The 21,349-nt window shown below is 51.3% G+C and overlaps 1 protein-coding gene across 8 annotated transcripts in view; it reads right to left on the reverse strand.

The window, feature by feature from the left end:
* Positions 1–380: 380 nt before the first annotated feature.
* ERI3 (ERI1 exoribonuclease family member 3) overlaps positions 381–21,349 on the reverse strand; it is a 127,920-nt gene continuing 106,951 nt past the window's right edge. For 6 of the 8 annotated variants that reach the window (XM_042950773.1, XM_042950778.1, XM_042950776.1 and 3 more), the window contains one exon: positions 381–911. In XM_042950773.1, coding sequence (XP_042806707.1) covers positions 829–911 — 83 coding nt within the window. In that variant the 3' untranslated portion in view covers positions 381–828. Of the gene's footprint in view, positions 912–7,875; positions 11,347–13,644; positions 13,743–21,349 lie in introns of those variants that run through there. The other 2 variants (XM_042950772.1, XM_042950774.1) reach the window with 2 other exon arrangements.

Raw genomic sequence — 21,349 nt, forward strand, 5'->3', positions numbered from 1 at the left:
ACTTGTGATGCCCCTGGTTGGGAGGGTGGGCAGGAGGGGTCACCTCACCCACTCCACGGAGTGGCATTGGGACTTGCCACTATTGAGGCCCTTAGCAGCCCTCTAACCACTGCGGTTTTATCCCAACAAATGTACTTGGTTCTCTACTCAAGATGGTTCACACACAGCAGTGGCCTCAGATACCAGCAACTTCAAACATTGCCGTGTGCTCAGACAGCCCCTGTAGCCCTGTGACTATTCAGTGAGGGTCTCACAGGTGCTCCAGTGATTGCCATCCACACTGGTGGCCTTGAGCAGAGCAGCCCAGAACATGCTCTAACCTTTGTACGTATTTTGACAGCATCAGGCACAGCAGCACCTGGTCCACACACACCCAGAGCCTCGTTTCCCCGACTTTATTCAGTGGCACGTTCACAGCGGGGATGGGGGTAGACACAAGGTGGGGCCTGATCTGTCCTGGAGCCCTGGGGGCACCACACACCATGCACTACAGATGGGAGGGGGCACAGGGGGGCTTGGTGGCCCCGGCAGAAGCCTGTGTACCAGGGAGGAGGCGGTGAGTGCCTGGGTCCCCCTAGCCCAGGCCCACAATGGGAGGGGCTAATACTGGGCTGAGGTTGGGGGGTTGGGGTGGGGGCCACAAAGTGTCTGCTCCAGAGGGGCCAAGTGGCCAAGCCCTTACCCCGGGCACAAGCCCACAGGGCAGGCTGGGGGACACTCTGGATGTAGAGCTGTGCCACTCTCCCTTTTCCCCTCTGGTGAGGGAAAGGAGGGTTCTGGGCTGGGCCAAGCAGCTACCCTGTCCTGCCCCATCCCGTCCTCGGCCAATCAGAACGGCTTCGATGTCTGCTTGAAGATGAAGCCTTGATACGCAAGTGTCTTCATGATGTTGGCAATGTTCTTGCAGTCATCTAAGAAGAAGAAGAGAAGACATTTAGATGGGCCTCAGGTCGTTTCCCTCTGTGCCCATAGGTGCCCTTACATGGGTGGCGATGGGGAGCAGGGTCAGACTCAAGAGCCACAGGCTCCAAAAGAGGGAGGGGGGTCCTGTGCCCTGGTGGCAGCATCTCCAGCCTCAGGCTGGGCTGGGTGATACTGGGCCGGCGGGAAGCCTGGTCTCAATGCTGCTCAGTCCCATAATTCATGCTGGAAATTGGCCGGCATGTCCCGCCCCGGCCCCAGCGGTGATGTATGGGCGCCGTCGCAGTAAGAAAAAGGCAGAGTAAATGTGTAATTTCTCCCTTGACGGCCCCCGGCCGCTGGGCGATCCTTCTTGTTGCCGCCGCGTGGGGACGGCCCGTCCGCCACACTCCGTCTTCCCGCCACCCGCCTTGATGTCTCCATTTCATTACTGTGCGGCCATTCATCACGCCCACGGCCAGGGTGACTTTGCCGGCACTTGCGTGTGTGAGAGAGATGTGGCCTGGGCCATAATCACTGGTAACAAGGCACAAGTCTTGGCACTTTTGAGCTGGGGCCCTGGGAGACCTGCTCTGGGGCCCAGGCTTGTGTGCTCCAACAGCAACTTGCCTGGGCACTTGCTCCTGTGCAGCCAGTGGAGAGGGCCAGCTTTGTGGTCCTTTGATACTCTGGCCAGCGATCTTCTACTAGACATGCATGTGTACTCAATCTAAACCCTGCCTCTAGCTGTATCTAAATGTCTGCACCTGCCAGAAACTGTCACAGCAGTTTCTCCAGTACTGGTCCCTGTAAGAAACTCCATGCTCAAAACTCCTAGAACCGTGGCAGCTGCAGGAGCAGGTACTCCAGGGCTTCAGGATCATGGACATGGGCCAGGACTTGTTTTAACACCACCAGCAGGAGGTGCAGCTGCCCAACACTTGTCCCTCTACATAAAGCCAAGGACACAAATGGCCCAAGTGCCCAGGGTTTTTCTGTTCCATTGCTCAGAGCAGCAGCCAGATCCCCATCCCTTCCACCTGCTTCTCCCCCCATACTTCTCCCACCTCCCATAGATGCTCCTGGGCCATAACCAGGACCTCAGCCGCTACCAGCCCTCATGGGATCGATGCTGTGATTGCAGAAACATACTTCGATGTCATCATCAGGTGTGGGGCTGTGATAAGGTCAAGGTGGGGTCAGAAGGCCTCAGCATCTGTCAAGGGCCAACCCCTTTCATTAAGCACCTCCAGCCTGCCTTTACTAGAACCTTAGACTAGGAAATGGGGCCCAAAAAAGCTAGAAAAGGACTGTGGGAATGGGAGTCTTGGTCAGCCTGGGGCCTGTGTCACTAGTCAGACATGACTCTGTAGGCCCTATTTAGAGCAGAGAAGTCACACAGGGTCCCGTCACATAAGACCTCAACATGAATGTACCCATGGGGGATGTGGGCATGGAAAGGTGACACAGGCCTCAGACACCTTTTCCCTCCAGGGACTCAGGAAACCATGAGGGCTGGTCTGAGGCAGGACAGTGGGAAGACGGATGGGTGGATAGTGGCGGCCATGGCAACTCCAGACGTGACCCATCCCCGTGGTTTATGGGCCGGACACGCGCCCCGCTCTGCTGAGGCCCCGTCATTTGTCTCCCTTAGTGTGTATGCCTGTGCTGGGGGGGGGGGGGGGGCGGGGGGAGGGTGGAGGGAGGGGCTGTGATAGGAGGAGTGAGGCAGCTGACAGAAGGGGAAGGGGGCAGGAAGATCTGGATAGGAGGGGCAGGGTGGAGATGGGGCAGGAAGGGCCCCAGGAACAGGAGGGTTTATGATAGGGTCCAGAGGCTATGACGGTACTGTCAAAAGGGCTATGATAGGGTGCTTTTCTTTCCAAAGAAGTCTGGCCTTGTCAGGGCACCTCCAATCCTTCCTGTCTCCTGCACTCTGGGGACCATGGCCGCTGTGCATATTAAGAATAAGTCCCCTCGTTATCTGCAATTACCCAGCGGCCACACACCTCATTTCTTCCAGCAGAAAAGAAAATTAGTTTTCTATTGACTTCATCTGGCTCCTCCCTCATTGCTGGACAAATTGCTCAATCTGCCTCCCCCGGCCCAAGTGATGTGCCCAGCCCCTCCCCCCAGGCCCCCAGCCATCCAGTGGGCAAGCACTAACCTCCCACCTGTGCTGGGCCCCAGTCTGTCCTTGACCTCCCCACACTTGACACACTCACTGGCTGGCTTCATCCACCCCTGAAGATCGCTGTTTCCAGCCTACACCTCTCCTGAGTTCTGGAACATCTCTTTCTAGATATCCATACAAACTCAAAATGTTCAGTAATGAACGAATTTCCTTCACCACATGTCTTCACTATCCCAAGAAACCTGAAAATCAGGCTTGACACTTTGCCCTCTCTCTCCCCAAATCTCAAGTATAAACTGTGGATTTTATCTTCTTGTTCTGTCTAATCATCTACTTCCCTTCATTCTGGCAGCCACCCCCCAGTGTAGACCCCCTCCATCTCTTGCTCTTGCACAGCCTGTCTTCTTTTTTCCCCCTCTAATCCATTCGCTTGTAGCCCAAGTGATCTTTCTTACACAAATCTGATCACATCCTTGTCTCTTTAAATCCCTTCAGTGGCTCCCCCTGCCCTCAGGTTCAAAGCTCTACTCTTTAATATGACTTAAAGGTAAAGGCCCTGTAAAAACGGGTCCCTGCTCTCGCTGGTCTTACCCCTGCCATTCTCTATCCCCAATCCCTGTTCCAATCTCAAGGAACCACTGTTGTCTGAACATGACAAAGTGGCTTTTGGAATCAGAGACCTGTTTCTAGTCTAAACTTTGCTCACTGGTTGTGTGCCTGCGGCAAGTGCTTAGTTTCTTTGAACTTCAGGTTCCCCTTACTAGGGGTGATCATGGGCTACCTTTGTTAATTGTGAGTACTGAGCAGGTGATACTCACCCCCCCCCCCCCCCGCCCCACGTCTTTGTACATGCTTTATGTTTGGAATATCTCCTCTTCTTGAAGGGAAGGCAAGGATGCTAGTTTCCTGGATGACCCAATGGTGAGAAGGTATACACTGTACAATCTATGGCACAGATGACATAGGAGCCAGCGCACTTGATGAAAGCAATTGTCATTCACTCCACAGACTCTGACTGACTACTGACCCTGTTTACTGAGGATTCTGGAGTCTAACTTGTTGTAACTGGTCCACTACAACAAAGAAAAAGAGATCCAGATTGGGGAGGACGTTTGTTTCAGTTCACCAAGTCAGTAGTATGGCAGTTATTGGCTTCCAGCCAGGCTCTTTTTCTAGCCCTTGAAGCCTTTCTAAGAGCCAGTGCAACCTCCTGATCAGTTTAAAAAGTCAGTAGTACAGGTAGAAAATGAGGAAATGGGGCAGAAGCTAAGAGACAGATCTGGGGTTTTTGTTTTTTGTTTTTGTTTTTAGAGAGAGAGGGGGCACAAGTGAGCAAAGGCAGAGAAAGAAAGAGAGAGAATCCCAGAAGGGGCAGAGAGAGACAAGTGAGGCTTGCGCTCACCTGATGAGGGATTCGAACTCACGAACTGTGAGATCATGACCTGAGCTGAAGTCAGATGTGTAACCGATTGAGCCACCCAGATGCCCAAGTCTGGGGCTTTTAACAGGCCAGGAGTTCAGCAAGAGACAGCAGCAGGGTGAGGCTGATGACAACATGGCCTCTAGGAGAGTCCTTAGCTTGAAGCCCTGGGGCCACCTGGGTCAGCAGCACCCCCTTCTGGCTCCTCTCACTGAGGTGAGCTAATGAGGCCAGCCTAAAGCTGTTATGATAAGGGGTTGGGGTGGAGGGGACACAGTCTTGTGCCCACAGTGGAGGCCTCCAAAGTAGGTTTTCCTTACCTCCAAATTCTAGAAGCCTAACCTGTTTTTATGTTCCTGTGAGATCATCAGCTTGTGACAAGATGATCTTCTGTTTTGGGCATTAACATTCCTTTTTTTTTTTTTTTTTTTTTTGAAGTTTATTTTTGAGAGAGATTGAGAGAGAGAGAGAAGTGAATAGAGAGGGGGGCAGAGAGAGAGGGAGAGAGAATCCCAAGCAGGCTCTGAGCTGTCAGCGCACAGCCTGACATGCAACTCAATCTCACAAATGGTGAGGCTGTGACCTGAGCCGAAATCAAGAAGAGTCAGACACTTAACCGAATGAGTCACCTAGGAGCCCCTTGGGCATTAATATTCTTAATTTTTTAAATGTTTATTTATTTTTGAGATAGAGACAGAGCATGAGCAGGGGAGGGGCAGAGAGGGAGACACAGAATCCAAAGCAGGCTCCAGGCTCTGAGCTGTCAGCACAGAGCCTGACGCAGGGCTCGAACCCACGAACCATGAGATCCTGACCTGAGCTGAAGTCGAATGCTTAACCGACTGAGCCACCCAGGCACCCCAGACATTAATATTCTTAATGCTGGAAATATTTTTATATTTCCAAGACTATAAGGTGAGATGTGCAGCAGCTTAAATCCCTCAGGGAGGTGAGTGGGCGAGTACCTAACAAAGGATAAGCTTGCTGCCTGGGCTCAAAGGTAGTCAAATATCTGCTTGGCAAAGCTGCTAGTGGAAGGGTGGCTCAGATGATTTAGGACACCTAGTGAGAGCTTACACAGGGCAATGACCTGAGGCTGACGTGCTCCAGTTAGCTGCAGTTGTCTGGAAATTGAACAGTAGAGGGCAGGAAGTAGGGCCTGGGCCAGGGCCACCCTCAGGAGGGAAGGGGCCCTGTTCAAGGAGTTTATTCATATACTCATTCGTTCAGCAAATACACACTGACATTTCTGTGTGCTGGGCACACACAGGCCATGCTGAGTCACAGGACTGGCTGCACAGACTCACTTGCTCCCTGCCCTCAAGGAGCTCAGAGACAGACATGTAAGTGGTGGGGTGTGAGCAGTGCTATGGGAAAGGCAGCACAGAAAAGGCACTAAGAATCAAGAAAGGTTCCTGGGAGGATAAAGCTAGGCAGAAGTAGGAGGCATGTGGGAGGCACTTGCCAGCAACCTGGGGTTGAAGTGGGGAGGTAGTCTTGAATAGTGAATAGCACGGGCACACTGCTGGAGGGGAAACATAGAGTGTCCCAAAAAACTTAAGTGGGCAGGTGGGGATGACGAAGAATAAGAGGCAGGAGAATGGCAAGAGCTGAAGCTGGCAAGGTTAGCAGTGACTGGCCAGAAGAGACCCTGGAGACTAGATGGCAAGCTAAAGAGCTTGAGTTTATTATTCTGGGAATGATGGGGAAATACTAACATGCTTGAGGAAGAGGAAGACAGGGTTAACTCTGAAGGCATAGACACCAATTAGCAGACTGTACTATGTCCAGACCAGAAATGGTGGCCCAGAATCAGGCCAGCAGCAGTGGAGATAGAGGTGGGGATATATCCATGATATGGAGAAGTGGACAGAGGCAAGAGAGTTTTAGGAAACAGAATGAATGAGCAAGCCTTGATGAGGGAATCAGGATGTAGGGGTGCAGGGGTGTGAGTCTAGGATCTTAGTGCCATTCATGGAGATAAGGCAAACCAGAAGTGGTATAGGTTTAGGACAGTGATGACCTTAGTGTTAAATCTTGAGATTCCTATGGGACATCTAAATGTACTGGGCATTTCCTTTACAGCTTCTAGGCTTTGTATCTCGCTTAAAAAGGCCTTCCCTATCCCAGTGCTATTAGAAAACTATCATATATTTTCTTCTAATACTTTGTTTTTATATTTAACTTTTTAATCTGTCTGGAATTTACTTTCGTATATGGTGAGAAATAGAAGATCTAACTTTACTTTTTTCCCTAGTGGTCAGCCGCTGTCCTATCACCATTGATTGAACTGTCTACACTTTCCCCACCCTTCTGAAATGATGCCTCTATTATATATACAATTCCCATACGTGAGTCTGTTGGAGCTAGGAAAGAGAATGAACACGAAATGATCAAAGAGGCAAAATGGAGTGGGAGACATCAGGGGCAACAGGGTGACAAGCTGCTGACCTTATAAGGCTGCAATGCAGTGTGGCCTAAAGGAAGATTCAGACAAACCTGAGGCCTCCTGTCTAAAAAGCTCAGCCTGGTAACACACTTTATTAGTGATCTCCAGGAGCTGGTGAGGAATGGGGCCAGAGCCCATGGAGCAGGGACCAACAAAGACAGGGTGGGGAGAATAGAACTGGGAGCAGGAATCTTGGTAAGGATGAGAGAGCAAGAACCCTGGTGTATTGATCTTCTAGAACCTCATTTTGCCACGACATCCTTCTGTTTGGACATCTTGGCAAGCATCATGCCTGGCAAGCATCAAGCAAAGGGCTAATGGGGTCAATGCTGGGCCTGCTTGACACAGGACTGTGAGATTAATAAGTCCTCAGCCCCAGATGGGACATACTTATACTAAAAAAGTATTTGTTGTTTGCCTGAAATTCAAATTTAATTGGTGTCCTATATTTTTATTTGCTAACTGGGCAACTCTACGCTGGGGGCCAGCATCTCAAGCTACAGCTGGGTACAATTCAGGTTACAACAGCAAATGGTAGTTTAGAAGGAAGATAGGAGCCAAGGCAGTGAATTTAGGACTGAACCAGAAGAGGGCCCCTGAATATCCTTAGATTCTGGGTTCGAATTCAAACTCCATCACTTTAAAACTATGAACTTGAGGGGTGCCTGGATGGCTATTGGTTAAGTGTCCGAGTCTTGGTTTTGGCTCAGGTCATGATCTCACAGTTTGTGGGTTTGAGCCTCCCGTCTGGCTCTGTGCTGACAGTGCAGGGCCTGCTTGGGATTCTCTCTCTCCCCCTCTCTTGCTTGTGCTATCTCCCCACTCCCCCCAAATAAATAAATAAACCCCAAAAAAGTAACTGTGAACTTGAGCAAGTTACCATACTTTTATTTCACCTCTCTGTGTCTTGGTTTCTTCTTTTCTAAAATGGCAACAATAATGATAATTATAGTAACTACGTCCCTCAAAGGGTTGTTGAAAAGATGAAATGAGTTTTTATTTGTGAAGTACTTAAAACAGTGGCTGGGTTAGTGATTATTATTGTGGTTGCTATTCCAATAATACCCAATAATAATGTTATTCCAGCAGTAATACTGATATCCCACAACCCCCTGTTCCTTGTCCCAGACATGGCCCACATAGTCCCCTGGGAGCCCAGACAGGGCTACCTTGGCCCACCCGACACCACTCCCAGATATACACTCCTCTCCCCACAGACACGGCTCCCATACCTCCCTTTGCTTCCCACAAGGCAGGGCCCTTATAGCCTCAACTCCAAAGTGACCCCTTCTTCCAGCCCCTCCCTGCTGCCCCCTCCACCCCACCGAGGTGCCTGGAGGTGCCACAGGGCTGATGGTGAAGGATGACGGTGGTTCCACAATAAGGGGAAAAGGCAATTTCATCTTGATTAGCAGGCGATTTCTCTCTCCGTAATAAGCGCGCTCCAAATAATTAGCGTGTTTTACGTAATAATGAAATTACAGAAATGCAGTCCACTTATTCAAACAACTCACCATTACCATATTTTTAAATATTAGACTTAATTAGAGTTTATCACTTCAGAGAAGTATGCGGACCGAAGATGTTTTTAAAAAAATCCTCATAAAGTGTTTATTAAGCGCTGGTAAAGCTGGGATAATGATGTGTTTGGAAATTAAGGCAATCAAACACTTACCGCCGCTCCTGGAGGCCGGGCATGGAAATGAGGCCATTACACGCCCATTACCCGCCAGCTCACAGCCACTTGGGGGGCGGGGAGAGGATGCGCCTGGCCGAGAGGGCATAGTGCCCGGAAACGCTTGTGCCAACATCCCACAACAGCCTGGCCAGTAAGCAGGCATCAAAGCCCTTATGTCACTTACATCACATTTGGCTACTAGGAGCCCAACTCACACTTGGCCAGGCAAATGGACTGGATTGATCCCAAATGCCAAAGAAGACACCCAAGACCAAATCTTATCCAGACTCCCGGGCCAGGCAGGACCTGTCACCTCCATTCAAACCCTAGTGCAGAGTGGGGACAGGGCCAGCTTGAGTAGCCAAGACAGGTCAGTGAGAGGCAGAGCCTGAGGAAGCTACAGATCCAAAGCAGGTGACCACTCCCAACTATGGGCCACACAGGAAAGGGTAGCTATAGTCCACGGTCTAGGAGGGAGCTAGGGAAATGTGTCAGGAGCCAAAGATACAGAGGAGCAGGGGTCAGGCCCAGGAACACACCTGGGGACAGACCTTCATCAGGGAAAGCAGGCAAGAAGGGTGGTGGGAGAGGGGCTGGTGGCTCTAGGCCCCATTTATCGCAGTGAATAACTAATTCCAGAATTTATAGTGCTGGGTTTTTGTTCTGTGGCCATTTATATCTGCGAGGGGAGGAAATGAAGAGGCAGCACGGACGCCACATCTTTCTGTGTTATTGCTTGTCTGCCATTTGCAAATCATTATTAATTGTGGGCCCTGGTGGCGGGCTGGGTGGGGGCCGGGCTGGGTACATCCACATAGCTCTTCATCAAGGACCCCAGCCGCTGCCCCAGAGAGCCAATTACCCCGCCCTGATTGGGATCAGATAAAGAGGGAATTTTTACAAATTAGGGAATAAATAGAATTTCCACACAGGGCGCGGGCAGGACCTGAGAGGCTGTAATGAAAAACCATCCGTCACCATCAGCGCGGCCTGGGCACGCAGCCCCGGCACTCCCTCCCCTTGTGGGCCCGCCCTAATGCTCAGGGGCCTGGGCGTACAGGTCTAAGGACATCGCTACTCCCCTACCCTGGGCCCAGAAGCAAGGAGAGGACTTCTCTGTTGGGGCGTCTCTACATGCTTTGGGCTGAAGAGGCCTAGGCCCCAGCTCTGACACTGTCCCTACTGCCTCCTCTTCCTTTCCCTGTCTGCCTCTCCCTCTGGATCTTAACAAGGAAGAGTCTCAGGTGGTCATGAGACAGGCCAGAGTTGGGGACCACAGGGCAGAGACCACGTCCATGCCCCTACAGCTATGGCAGCCCTAGGGCAGAGCCCCAGCCCTGTGGACCACTCACTCTGGGCTCCCATTAGCGCTCCTCCCCTTGGATCATTAAATATGTATATCTTATTACACGCCTTGTTAGAGTATCGAGCTCTATTGACTGATGATAAATCCTGAGCCTCGTCCTGGCCATAAATTTATCTGGAGATGATGAAGACTCAATAATCTAGTCAGGCAGATAATATCATCGGGCCTTAAAAAAGATCATTACATTATATGTCAGAATTAAAAGTGAAATACGCCAGAGTAACAGGGCGGCTGTTCTGGCCATGACAACGGGTGCCCGCCTCCCCCACTCATTCCCAGCCAAGGCCCCATCCAGACAGAGGGACTGAGAAGCCTCACCCTCCTTCTGACTCTGGAATACTACAGCTGGAAGTGCCAGAGGGTAGTCAGATAACAGCCAAGTGAAGGGGACCTGGATGGGGAGGGGCAAGGAGAAGAGGCAGCTACCGAGAATAGTTGAGCACATCTGCCATTACTGGCAGCCATCTCTGCCCCAACCAAGCTTCCATCTTACCTTGTCCCTAGGGGTCTCCTGAGGGACTATCTTCTGAAGGTCCCTGAGTGGCTTTAATAGGAAGGTGATGGCCTTACCCCTTTCCAGAGTGGCCTGACCAACCAGGGTAGATTTTTTTTTTTCCAAAATGGGAACATTGGGATACAGAGAGGTTAGGCTATTTGCCAGTATTGCCCCAGGCACCTGTGACCTGGCCCCAGACCTGTGTGCCAGCAGCCTATGTGAAACCTTACTTGTGAGCATGTGCTATCAATCCAGACCCTGGCTACCTCCTTCTCAAGAGACCTGCTTGTCCTAGCCTCTATAACCTGTCATTTGAGAAACTTGCTGCCAGTCTCTTGGTTCTTTGACCTCAGCACTAATGACCATTTCTACTGTATCTTATTTCCACTCATTTCCACAGTTACACTTTCTACCTTTTTAACATCCTCCACTGCTCGTCCTTTGAAATATTAAATTCAAATCTTCCTAGTTACTGGCAATAATACACTTTTCTTTCATCTCACTGGAACCTTGAAACATTAATACCTCTACTCTTTCCAGATAAACCACCTACCTCCTCTCTTCACTTTCTTCCCTACTTTTGACTGCTCACTCAATAGCCATTCCCTTTCTGCCAACCTGGCAGAACTCACTCCTCCCTCACACGACCAGGGTGAATCTTCTGTGTCTGAGCCACTTGTGGAGATCCTATCCCTCTTGCCGGTCATTGGTTTAGGGGTGGCCTTGGGTTCTGGCTACTGAGATGTGAGGGTAAGTTTGCTGAAAGACCTTCAAGGAAAACTTCACTCTTATGAAGAGAAACATGAGGAGGAAATAGTCCTTTATATTCTGCTGGATGTTTTCATGTCTGCACATAATGTCTGGGACTGCAGAAGCCATCTTCCAACCGTGAGGGGAGTTAGCCTGCGAAGAACATGTTGAAGATAAAAGAACAGAAAAATGGAAAAAATCTGGGTCCTTTATGACATTGCTGAGATGCTGAATTAACTAACCCTAGCATCATCTTATGTCTAAACTTTTGTGAGGTAATAAATCCTATTATTTAAGGTATCTTGCACTGGGTTTTCTTTTTCTTGTAGCCAGAAGCATAGTAACTGATATAGAAGGTACAGACAGGAAAGAGAATGATATAACAAATGCACCTTATAACATAAACTTAGCTAAAGGGAGGAGGGAGGGCAAAGGGCAATGAGTGCGCTGTCATTTCAAGCCAGGAAGTTGGTTACTCCTGTTATGCTCTCTTGAAACATATGACCAAATTGTTTCCTGTTATATCTCAAGACACAGGCCATGTTACTACTAAAAAGGCTAAAAGAGTCAAGTTTTGATGGGAACCCACGTGAAAACAGAGAGGCGAAGAACATACAACTTAATGAAGAAAAATTTTTTATGTCTGTGGCTTGCAATCTAAGGTGACTAAAAGTCCTACAGCTCCACAGAGTCATCAGGGGCTCAGACTTCTTTCTGCCCCTTTCAGCATGTTGCTTCCAATTTCTAGGTTATCGTATGGTCCAAAATGGTTGCAGGTGCTCCAAGCATCACATCCACATTTTAGGAAAGAGGAGGAAGGAAACAGCAAGAATGATGTACTTCCTGACTGAGTCACTTCCTCTTAAGTACTGTTCCTGAAGGTCCCACACAACGCTTTTCCTTCTATCTCACTGGCCAGAACTCAGGGACATAACCCTATCTAGCTGTATGAGGAATTAAAAAAATAGCGTTTTAACTGGGTACACACTACTGCCCCTACAAGGGCTCCTCCATTCAGTGAGGAAGGAACACAACGGATATTAGGTATGTACTAAGCAGTTTCTGTCCTAGCAACGTAACCGACACACCTCACGCAGGACCTTGGAGTCCATGGTCCGTCATCTCAATCCTTTCTTTCTCCCTTTTCCTTCCATCACTCTTGCCTGGAAAAAACACAAACCGCCTTCTCTATGTTTGCACTGGGCTAAATGTGACTAGAGAACACTGCAACCATATAGAGTAGGGACACTCATAAAATCATAGTCCTCAACCTCAACTGGGTATATAAAACTGCCCAGCCGATCTCCTATGTTCCTGATCAGTGTGCATTCTCTTTCTCTCCATTCTCTACTTTCTGCCATTCTCAAGTCCCCCTCCCCTTCCCTCCCCCCACTCCCATCCCTCTCCTGCCTTTGTGCCTTACTTCACAGGAAACACAGGAGGCGCTCTCCTCTCACCTGTTAAGAGAGAGGGTACCTCCCAGCCAGCACTTCTAAAGCCCACCCTCACTCCACCTGGGTTCTCCACTCCCCTTCCTTTTCGGGGGCCTTATGTGATGAGCAATCCCCTTTCTCTCTGATATAGTCTCTACTGTTTTTCTGCACTGCTTTCTTCACATAAGCATGAAAATATACCAAATCTCTCCCATCTTTAAAATTTTTTTTAAGTTTATTCATTTATTTTCAGAGAGACAGAGACAGTAAGAGTGGGGGAGGGGCAGAGAGAGAGGGAGAGAGAGAATCCCAAGCAGGCTCTGCACTGGTAGTGCAGAGCCCGATGCGGGGCTTGAACCCATGAAGCCGTGAGATCACGACCTGAGCCGAAACCAAGAGTCGGTTGCTTAACTGACTGAGCCACTCAGGCGTCCCAAATCTCTCCCATCTTTAAAAACAACTTTGCCTTAACTCCTTTTTCCACGTGGCTGGTACCCAATCTCTCCTCCTTTTCACAACCAAAGTTTCCAGTTAAGCCTCAAGGTCTCATTACCCAATCTCTCCTCCTTTTCATGGCCAAACTTTCTGGCTAACCAGGTTAACCACCGCTCAAAGTCTTCCTCATTTCCCACCCTGCAAATCTGATTTCCCCACCTGAGTCTTACTGAACCGCTTTCTCTAATGATCCTTACGACCTCACAGGGCTGAAGTCCAATAGCAGCTTTTCAGGTTTCGACTGCCCCTTACTCACACCCTGAAACTCTTCTCCCTTGGCTTTAGCGATAGCACCTTCCCTCTCTATCCAACTCCTCCCGCTTCTCTGTACTCATCTTTCGTCTGATCATCCCTACAAAGTGGGTGTTAGAGCTGCCACTGGCCCTCTTCTCTTGCCACTTTCTACTCTCAACCTGGGCAAACTTATCCAGCCCTAAGCTTTATCTACCATATATTTCCCAGTGATTTCTAAACCTATATTCCCACTACCACCACCGTGGTCCAGGGTACCACCACCTCTCACCTAGGAGACAGCAGTGCCCCCGCCAATCTCCTCCATGGTGTCCTTCTAAGCCACAAATCTGGTCATTTCACTCCCTGTCTTAAAACCCTTCAATGATACTGGAACAGAAAAAGGACAGCATTGGAAACACTGGTGAAATCCAAGTAAGACCTTCAGTTTAGCTAACAGTATAGTACACATGTTCATCTCCTGGTGCTAGTAATTGTACTGTGATTATGTAAGCTAGTTAACATTAGGGGAAACTAGGTAAGAGATGCACAGAAACTTTCTGTAATGTAAAATCAGTTCAAAGTAAAAAGTTCAAGAGTTCATAATTAAAACAACAACTACCTCCAACAGCAGCACCTCTCAGCTCTCAGGACAGTGTCCCAACTTCTTTATAAAGTTCCAGAGATCTGCCCAGGTTTCCCTCTAAGGCCTCATCTTACCCACTCTCCTGCTCGACCCCCAAGTTCAGTCTCTTTTGCTTCTCAGCTTTTTCACATGCTCTTCCTTTTGTCTGGAAAGCCCCAACCCCTGCTATCATTTTCTGAAGTGCCTTACCTGGGCCCTCATGTTTGTGTTAGGAATCCTTCTATGTGTTTTCACAGCACCCAATGTTCCTCCACTGTGATAGCCTGTCACCTCCTGCTAGACCACAAACCCAAGGGCACTGATGTTTCCTGTGCAGAGGCCCTCAGTAAACATGTATTAAGTGGAAGAAAGGAAGAACTGGAAAAAAAAGAGGGAAGCTGGGAGACAAGATCACAGGTGAACCTACTCCAGCCCTGACATGTTGCCTGAGGCCTCGACATGCCCAGGTCCTGAAAACTAGTCAAGGTTTTTGTTCCCAGCTTCCAAAGTGCTGAGGGCTTCAGCCTCTTCCCCACTGCCACTCCTTCCAAGTATCTTGCTTTCCTTAAGACCTGCTGGGCCAGGAGACTGGCTGGGACCTGAGCTCTCAGCAGTCCAGCCACCAGTCTGTTCAGCAAACCAAGGCATCTGGGGGTGGTAGTAGTGGTGTTGGGGCTCCCCAGTCCTAGCCAATGATGCCCTGGAGAAGGGCCTGGCTGTGCCTGGGGACTCTGCAAGGGGGGCTGTCCTCCCTAAGCCCAGTCCCACCTGGTAAATATTTCATCCTCAAGCTGCTCAGCTAATCCCTATTAATTTCAATACTGCCGCCTTGCCTGGCTCAGCTCCCAATGCATTATTTATCCCCTTTGTTTGTTTGTCGCTAACAGGTGGGCCCCAGCGGAGGCGCTGACTGGGGACAAGCCCACTCCATCACAGTGTGGCTGTGAATTAATCATGAGGACTAATGGGAAGCACCTCGGCTCCAGGCACTGCCCTAGCTGCCTCCCCCTGCCCTGGCACCCAGGGGTGGGCCTGGGCCACCCCAGCTCTACTTAATTCAAAACAACACATTTTATTTACTATCTGCCTACATGAGTCAGACTCAAGGTTACCCTTTGGGGATATAAGCTGAACAAACAGATATAAATTCCTGCCCTCAGGAAACTTACAATCCAGTTGGGGAGAGAGGCGTTAAACGACTATTTATTTGGACTGTGAGGAAATGCTGTGCAGGGAGAGTGCTAGGTGTTAGGAAGCTGTGCACAGGGGAGGACCTGACCAAGTCTAGGGGTCAGGGAAGGCTTCCCTGGGGAAGCAAACTTTGAGCTGTGCTCTGAAGGATGAGCAGGAGTTAATCAAGACAAGGGATGGGAATGAGGGGCTCCCAAGGACAAAAAAGCCATGTGGGAAGGCCCTGAGGTGAGAGAAGGAATGGCAGTTTCCAGAAAGTGGGGGAGGACCTTGTGCTGGAGTGCGGGGGCATGAGGAGAGTGGCCTGAGAGTGGCCAACAAGGCCCAGCTTGGGATGCTCTTCTCCCTAAATGACCAGTGTTTGTCCTGGTGGATTACCATGGACTCATCCTGAACACTTGATACATGCACTCACACCACCTCTGCTGACTTGAGCAACATCTGATTTCTTGACCTTCTGCTTATGGCTCCTGAGAGACGGTCAAGATCATTAATGCTCAATTGCATAGACTAGGAAACTCAGGTGAGCATTCACCCTGGGGCTTATAAGAAGGCCTGTATGGGCATCACAGCTCAGGTGTGCCCATGGCAGGACAGGGCTGGATCTGGCCTATTGACTTTGTGTGGGGACCAGGTACAGGGCTGGGAACACTGACCTGCCTCAGCCACAAGTGCTCACATCACCTCCCTCACCTCTGAAACCCAGCACTGGACTGGGTACCCAGACCTCAGCAAGTATCTTCCGAATGAATGGCTGATCAAAAGTAAACACCCCACCATCCCCCACAAAGATCTTTTTCCCAGACACTCCCTTTAAAACTTTTCCAGAGATTTAAAATAGACTCAGGCTTTATAGTAAGCCTGGGAGGTAGAAGCCATCATCAATCCCGTTTTAAAGAGGAAGAGACAGAGGGCTGGGGTGGTGAATGTCTTACCCAGGACCACACAGCCAGGAAGTGATAAGCCCAAATGAGAACAAGGTCATCCTGTTTCCAGGCTCCTGGCTCCAGCACATCCATAGGTCTGCCCCTCTGTGGGCATCTCCCCAGGAATCTTCCTTGGTGGCTCCAGGGATCCTAGCTCTCAAGAATGACCTCAAAAGGCACCTTGTTTATGAACCAAGTGTAGCTCTGCCAGGGCAGAGCCCTCACTATGCACATGGTCAGGGTTTGTAATTCTATTCAAAGTGGCCGCTTTGAAAATCCATATGTCTCCAGGCTCCCTGTACATCATGGTGTCAAGTCCCGGAGCAGAGGCATCCATCAGCACCTCCCGATGCCATGGTCTGTGTGCCCACATACCTGTTCCCACCCACGTGCCTGTCCTTGGCTCCTGGCTGCTCTGGCGGCACTGCCCCACTCCGTGCAAAGGCTCATGCTGGCCTGCCTGCTTGGCCCAGCCATACCATTACCTTCAGACTAGTCTGGCTAGCTGCTGGGCCCCACCCCAGCCCTAAATGTGTCCTCTGCTCTGCCTGGTTCTCTGCTCTCTTGGAGCCAGGCAGCCAGCACGGAGGCAGCCTCGATAACTCGCTAACGTGCTGCCCATGCTGTTCTTAAAAATTTATGACTGTGCAACATGAAAAATCCGGCTGAGGAGCCGTCATTAGCGGCGCTGCCTCCTTCCCCCACCAGAGCCGCCCTCGTAAATTGAGATTTATGGCTGCAGCAGGCGGGGTGGGGGCGTGTGCAGGCGGTGAGGATGTTGTGGGGGAGACAGGGAGACCGATGGATGAGACAGTGGTGGGGCCAGGGGCTCCCCCCTGCGGCAGCTCCAGTTTATCACAGTCTGCGGTGATACCCACGGAGAGTAAGGTCTGGCCTGGGGTGTCAGCCTGGCACTGATGCCGGAATCCGCTTAGCAGTGGGACTGGAGGGGGAGGGGCCTATCCTGTGCCAATCACTGGCTCCTTCAGGTATAGGACCAGATCCTGAGGTCCAGGTGCCAAGCAAAGGCCTCATAGGAAGATATTTGAGGAGGGTCATCCTTGCTGGAGTCACAAGACTGGGGCCCCCAGAGCCAGCTTCTCCAATTGTAAGCATGTAGGTTGGGCAATGATTGTGGCATCCCAACCAGAGAACTGGAGGAGAGGTAGGAAGGGAGCAGAAGGGTGCCAGCAGTCTTCCCTTCCCTCTCCTCTCTCTGGTAAGAAGGGCCAGTGGAGAGGACATTAGAGTTGGGAGTGCAAGTACCAGACCCTGTCACAGTGTCCCCAGACAGAGGCCAGACTGGGGCTGAAGAGAAAAGGTGATCCCACAAGCCCCCCCACCCCAAACTCCCCGCATATCCCCCCACAGGCCCTCCCTATTACCTCCCTGCTGCCTCCTCCCCTGCTCACTTAGCCCTGTCAGCCAGGCCATTATGAAATTGGGGTTTCATTTACAGACTAATTAAACATTACAGCTTGTTCACAATTACAACGCGGGGATGAGGGAGTAACTAATTACGGAAGAAATGAGCTAACATTTATCTCTGCTCCCACCCTCCCTCTCCCTACTGCCCCCCCGCCCCAATCTGGCTTCCTCCTACTCTCTGGTCAGTACCTACTCTCTAGGCTTATTTTCAGGATGGGGGACTGGAAGGGCTCAGCACCCACCCACCCACCCTGGACACAAAATCCGACTGCTGCTCCCAGACACTCTGGGGAGGGGTGAAGTTCCCAGGGCCCTGATGCAGGAGACAGGGCTTTTGTGCAAGACCTTGGGTGTGACTAAAGTATGGAACCCTGTGATGGTATGTGTGACTATTACATGGGGGGTGGGGGGAACACTCCACTGTGGTGTGTGAGTGTGACAGTTCTGTAAGGCTGTGTGGCTCTCTGTATCTTTATCTTGCAGGGCAAGGTTTTGGTGTGATTGCTGCAGACAACTATTTATGAGACGGGGTATGTGTGTGAATGAACCACACCTTCACCCTCAAGCCCTGGACACAAAAGAAAAGAACTGGGTGGCTGCAGGAGGTGATGGTCAAAGCAGCCCTGGGCCCAAATCTCCACTGCGCAGCCCTACTCATTCCTGCCTCCCAAGCAAGAAAGGGAGCAAGGTTACCCTGTTCTGGGGGCTCAGCTCATCCCTGCCCTCAGGTTGGTCTTGGCTTCTGGCCAGATGCCCCTGGGGCCCAAGAAGCCTCCTGGGGGCCTGGGGTGCCCCCTGTGGGCAGGAGTCCTGGGGTCTGGCTGGCCTGCTGCAGAGTTTAATAATAGTAACAGTGAGAGTAAGCGTTTCCATCCTTCCTGCCTTTGGGCAGAAGAAGAAAGGAAAGAGGAGGGAGAGGAGGGAGTGGAGGGAGCGGGCTGAAGGGAGGCTTTGAGGCCTCAGAACTCACATCAAACGGCCGGATCTGGGCCTAATTGTCTGACCCCTGCCCCTGCCTTCAATCAGCTCTGCGGCTCCCCGCCCGCCCCTCGCCTAACTAGCAGCCATGTTCTCCTCATTAGGACAAGCTCCCCTTGCACACGTGTCCCCGGACATGTCCCTAGCACTCCCAGCTCCCAACCCTGCCTGGTGGGAGGGTACAGTGGGGACCCAGTTTTGGAGGGGCCCCTGGGACAGCTATACCCTCTGCCACCACAGCTGCCTGGACTGAGCTGATCAGCCCCTCTCCTTGAGCTGCAGGGGCCTGGATGCCACATGTGGTGACATATTCCTGGGCTGGCTCAGCCGCTGGGTGCGTTCTGTCCTCTGTGCGTCCTTCTTGCTACAGCCCGACTGTCTGAGACACACTGCTCCTGAGGGTGGATGTGTTTGAACCCTCCCTTTTGGTCTGGCTCAGCCAGGCAGGGGGCCTGGTCTGGGTCAGGGTCTGTGTTGAGAGGCCAGGAGCGGAAGGAACGTGTCTGCCCGCTGTACAAGGGTGGTTCCTTTCAACGGACCCAGGCATGCTGAGGTGTGAGTGGCTGCGGCTGCAGCCACTGCAGTGAAGCAGCAGAGCTTGGTGGTGAAGAGCTCTGACCTTAGAGAGATGTATGTTTAAATTCCAGCTCTCCCACATCCTTCTCTGCAGCCTTGGGTGAACGATAATCTTCTTGAGCTTCAGCTTCCTCACACACAGTAGTGGTGACAGCCCCTGTCTCACAGGGTTTGGGAAGTCAATGAGATAACACATGTAAACTCCTCTGTGCTACATGTGGCACTCAGCAAATGTGGACAGATGCTGGTGTTGATGGGCAATTCAGACCAAGTTGCCCTCTCCACAGGCCATAGCCCAACTTTGCTCTGGTGGGGTCTGGGGTCTGGGGTCTGGGCCCTGGTCAACAGTGTCAAGGACAGAAGGAGCTGTGGGGAAGGCTCCAGAGCCCTGTAGAAGAGGAGAGCAGCTCCCAGGGGCACAGCTAATATCAGGGGCAGAAGCACCTAGACTGGAGCCTACGCTTAGGGGCAGGGATGTTACACAGCAGCTTCAGGTGGCAAGGGCAGGGCCCAGCTGAAAGACTGCCAGGTAGCCTTAGGTCAGCTGAGTGGGTCTGGGGCTGGTCCATGAGGCGGGGCCCATCCCAGGAGTGTTCTGGGTCTGGGAGGAGGAATGCTGTGAACACCACAAGAGTGAAGGCTGTCTGGCTACTCATGGCGCTCATTTTCAGGATACCAGACCTGTATGTGATTGGGGGAGGGGCTGGCCTGGTCTGGGCCCTGACATTGTCTCTCACCTTAAACCAGTGGTAATGACTTGCAAATATTGATGAAAACGCAAACTACAGAGATTGTGTTTTTCGGGGAGTGAAGGTGGGGAGCCGGGATAAGGAGGAAAATAAACTGAAATGAAGTCCAGTTATCTCTCATCTGTGGCTGCTCCTAATCCCCCAGCCCAAAGGAATCCAATGCAGCCCCTTATCTGCCCTGTCAATCACTCCATCACCGCCCAGTGCTTGGTGGGCACCACACACCCTCACACACTCAAGCACATGCTCACACATGCACATACACGCACACACTCACTCCACCGACTCTTGCTCTAACACTCCCGCCCACCCCCAGCCCATTACTCCTCTGAGTAGAAGCAGCCAGCACGCAGGTCCTGCCAGATGGATGCAATTTGCATAATATCAGCAGTGGAGGCTGCAAGATCACCAGGGGTCAGGGCGCTGACATCCCCGCACAGTCTATCTGCAAGTGCTAATTTGGCCGGCATTGATCTGTCTTTCTGATTTCTTTGTCATTTACGTCTGCGATGGTTTGACAGGAGATACAGAGAGAGACAAGGGGAGGCCAGGCCGGGGCCCGGGGCTAGGAAGGTAGGGAAACAAAGATTGTACTTCCCAGTGCATCACACACACAGAACATATACATACATACACCAGAACCTTCCCCCTTCCATCCATCAGTTCACTTGTCCATCCGTCTACCCATTTTTCCATCTGTGGTTGTTACGGAAGACTAGAGCCTGGTGTCTGGCAAGGACCAATTCCTCAGATGTCCTGGGGGCTCTAGAGTGTCAGCTCAGGAAGGAAGGAGTGAGTACCCCTCCAGGTAAATACTACCTCCAGGCAGGCCAGTGGAGCCCCTGTCAATGCCTGGAGAGTTATCATCCCTTCTCATGGCCATCCATGCCCCATCTGCTCACTTTCTCTGGGCCGTACCAGAAAGAACCAGACAGGAGTGGGGGGTGGGGGTGGGGGTAGTGCCAAGGAAGCACATACTCCAGCTGTCTCTGGCCCCCTCTCTATAAAGCAGCTGTGCTAACTCCTCCTGTCCCAGCCCTGAAGATGGCCAGAGAGGGCAGGTGGGCAGGTGTGTGTATGTGTGTGTGTGTGTGTGTGTGTGTGTGTATGCAGCACCCCTCTCTGCCTCTCTGGGACAGCCAGGGAGAGAGCTACTAGGTCTGCAGGGGACTTATATCAGTACTTCACTACCCTCAGGTCATCCGAAGCCCAGACTGGCCTCTAGCTGATTCTGAAGCCCTCGAGCTCAGCCAGAAAGTCTTAAATTAGATCTAAATGTTACCCACTGAACCCTTGGCCACTGTCCCCACATTCTGCCATGCTGTGGGAGAAGCATTCTGGATAGGGATGGGGACACTGCCTGGGTAGATGTCACGGGGAAAGGGAAAGGGAGGATAAGATCACAACTCTGGAAAGAAAGAGCCCACTGCAGAGAAGTAGACATGGTCACTCTGTCAAGAGAGGCAGAGGGGCTTGAGCCTTCCAAGGGTGAAAGCCCCCTCCCTGCCAGCCACAGTGGCTCTG

Source organism: Panthera leo, chromosome C1 (genome assembly GCF_018350215.1).
Source record: "Panthera leo isolate Ple1 chromosome C1, P.leo_Ple1_pat1.1, whole genome shotgun sequence".
In the NCBI taxonomy this organism is placed as follows: Eukaryota; Metazoa; Chordata; class Mammalia; order Carnivora; family Felidae; genus Panthera; species Panthera leo.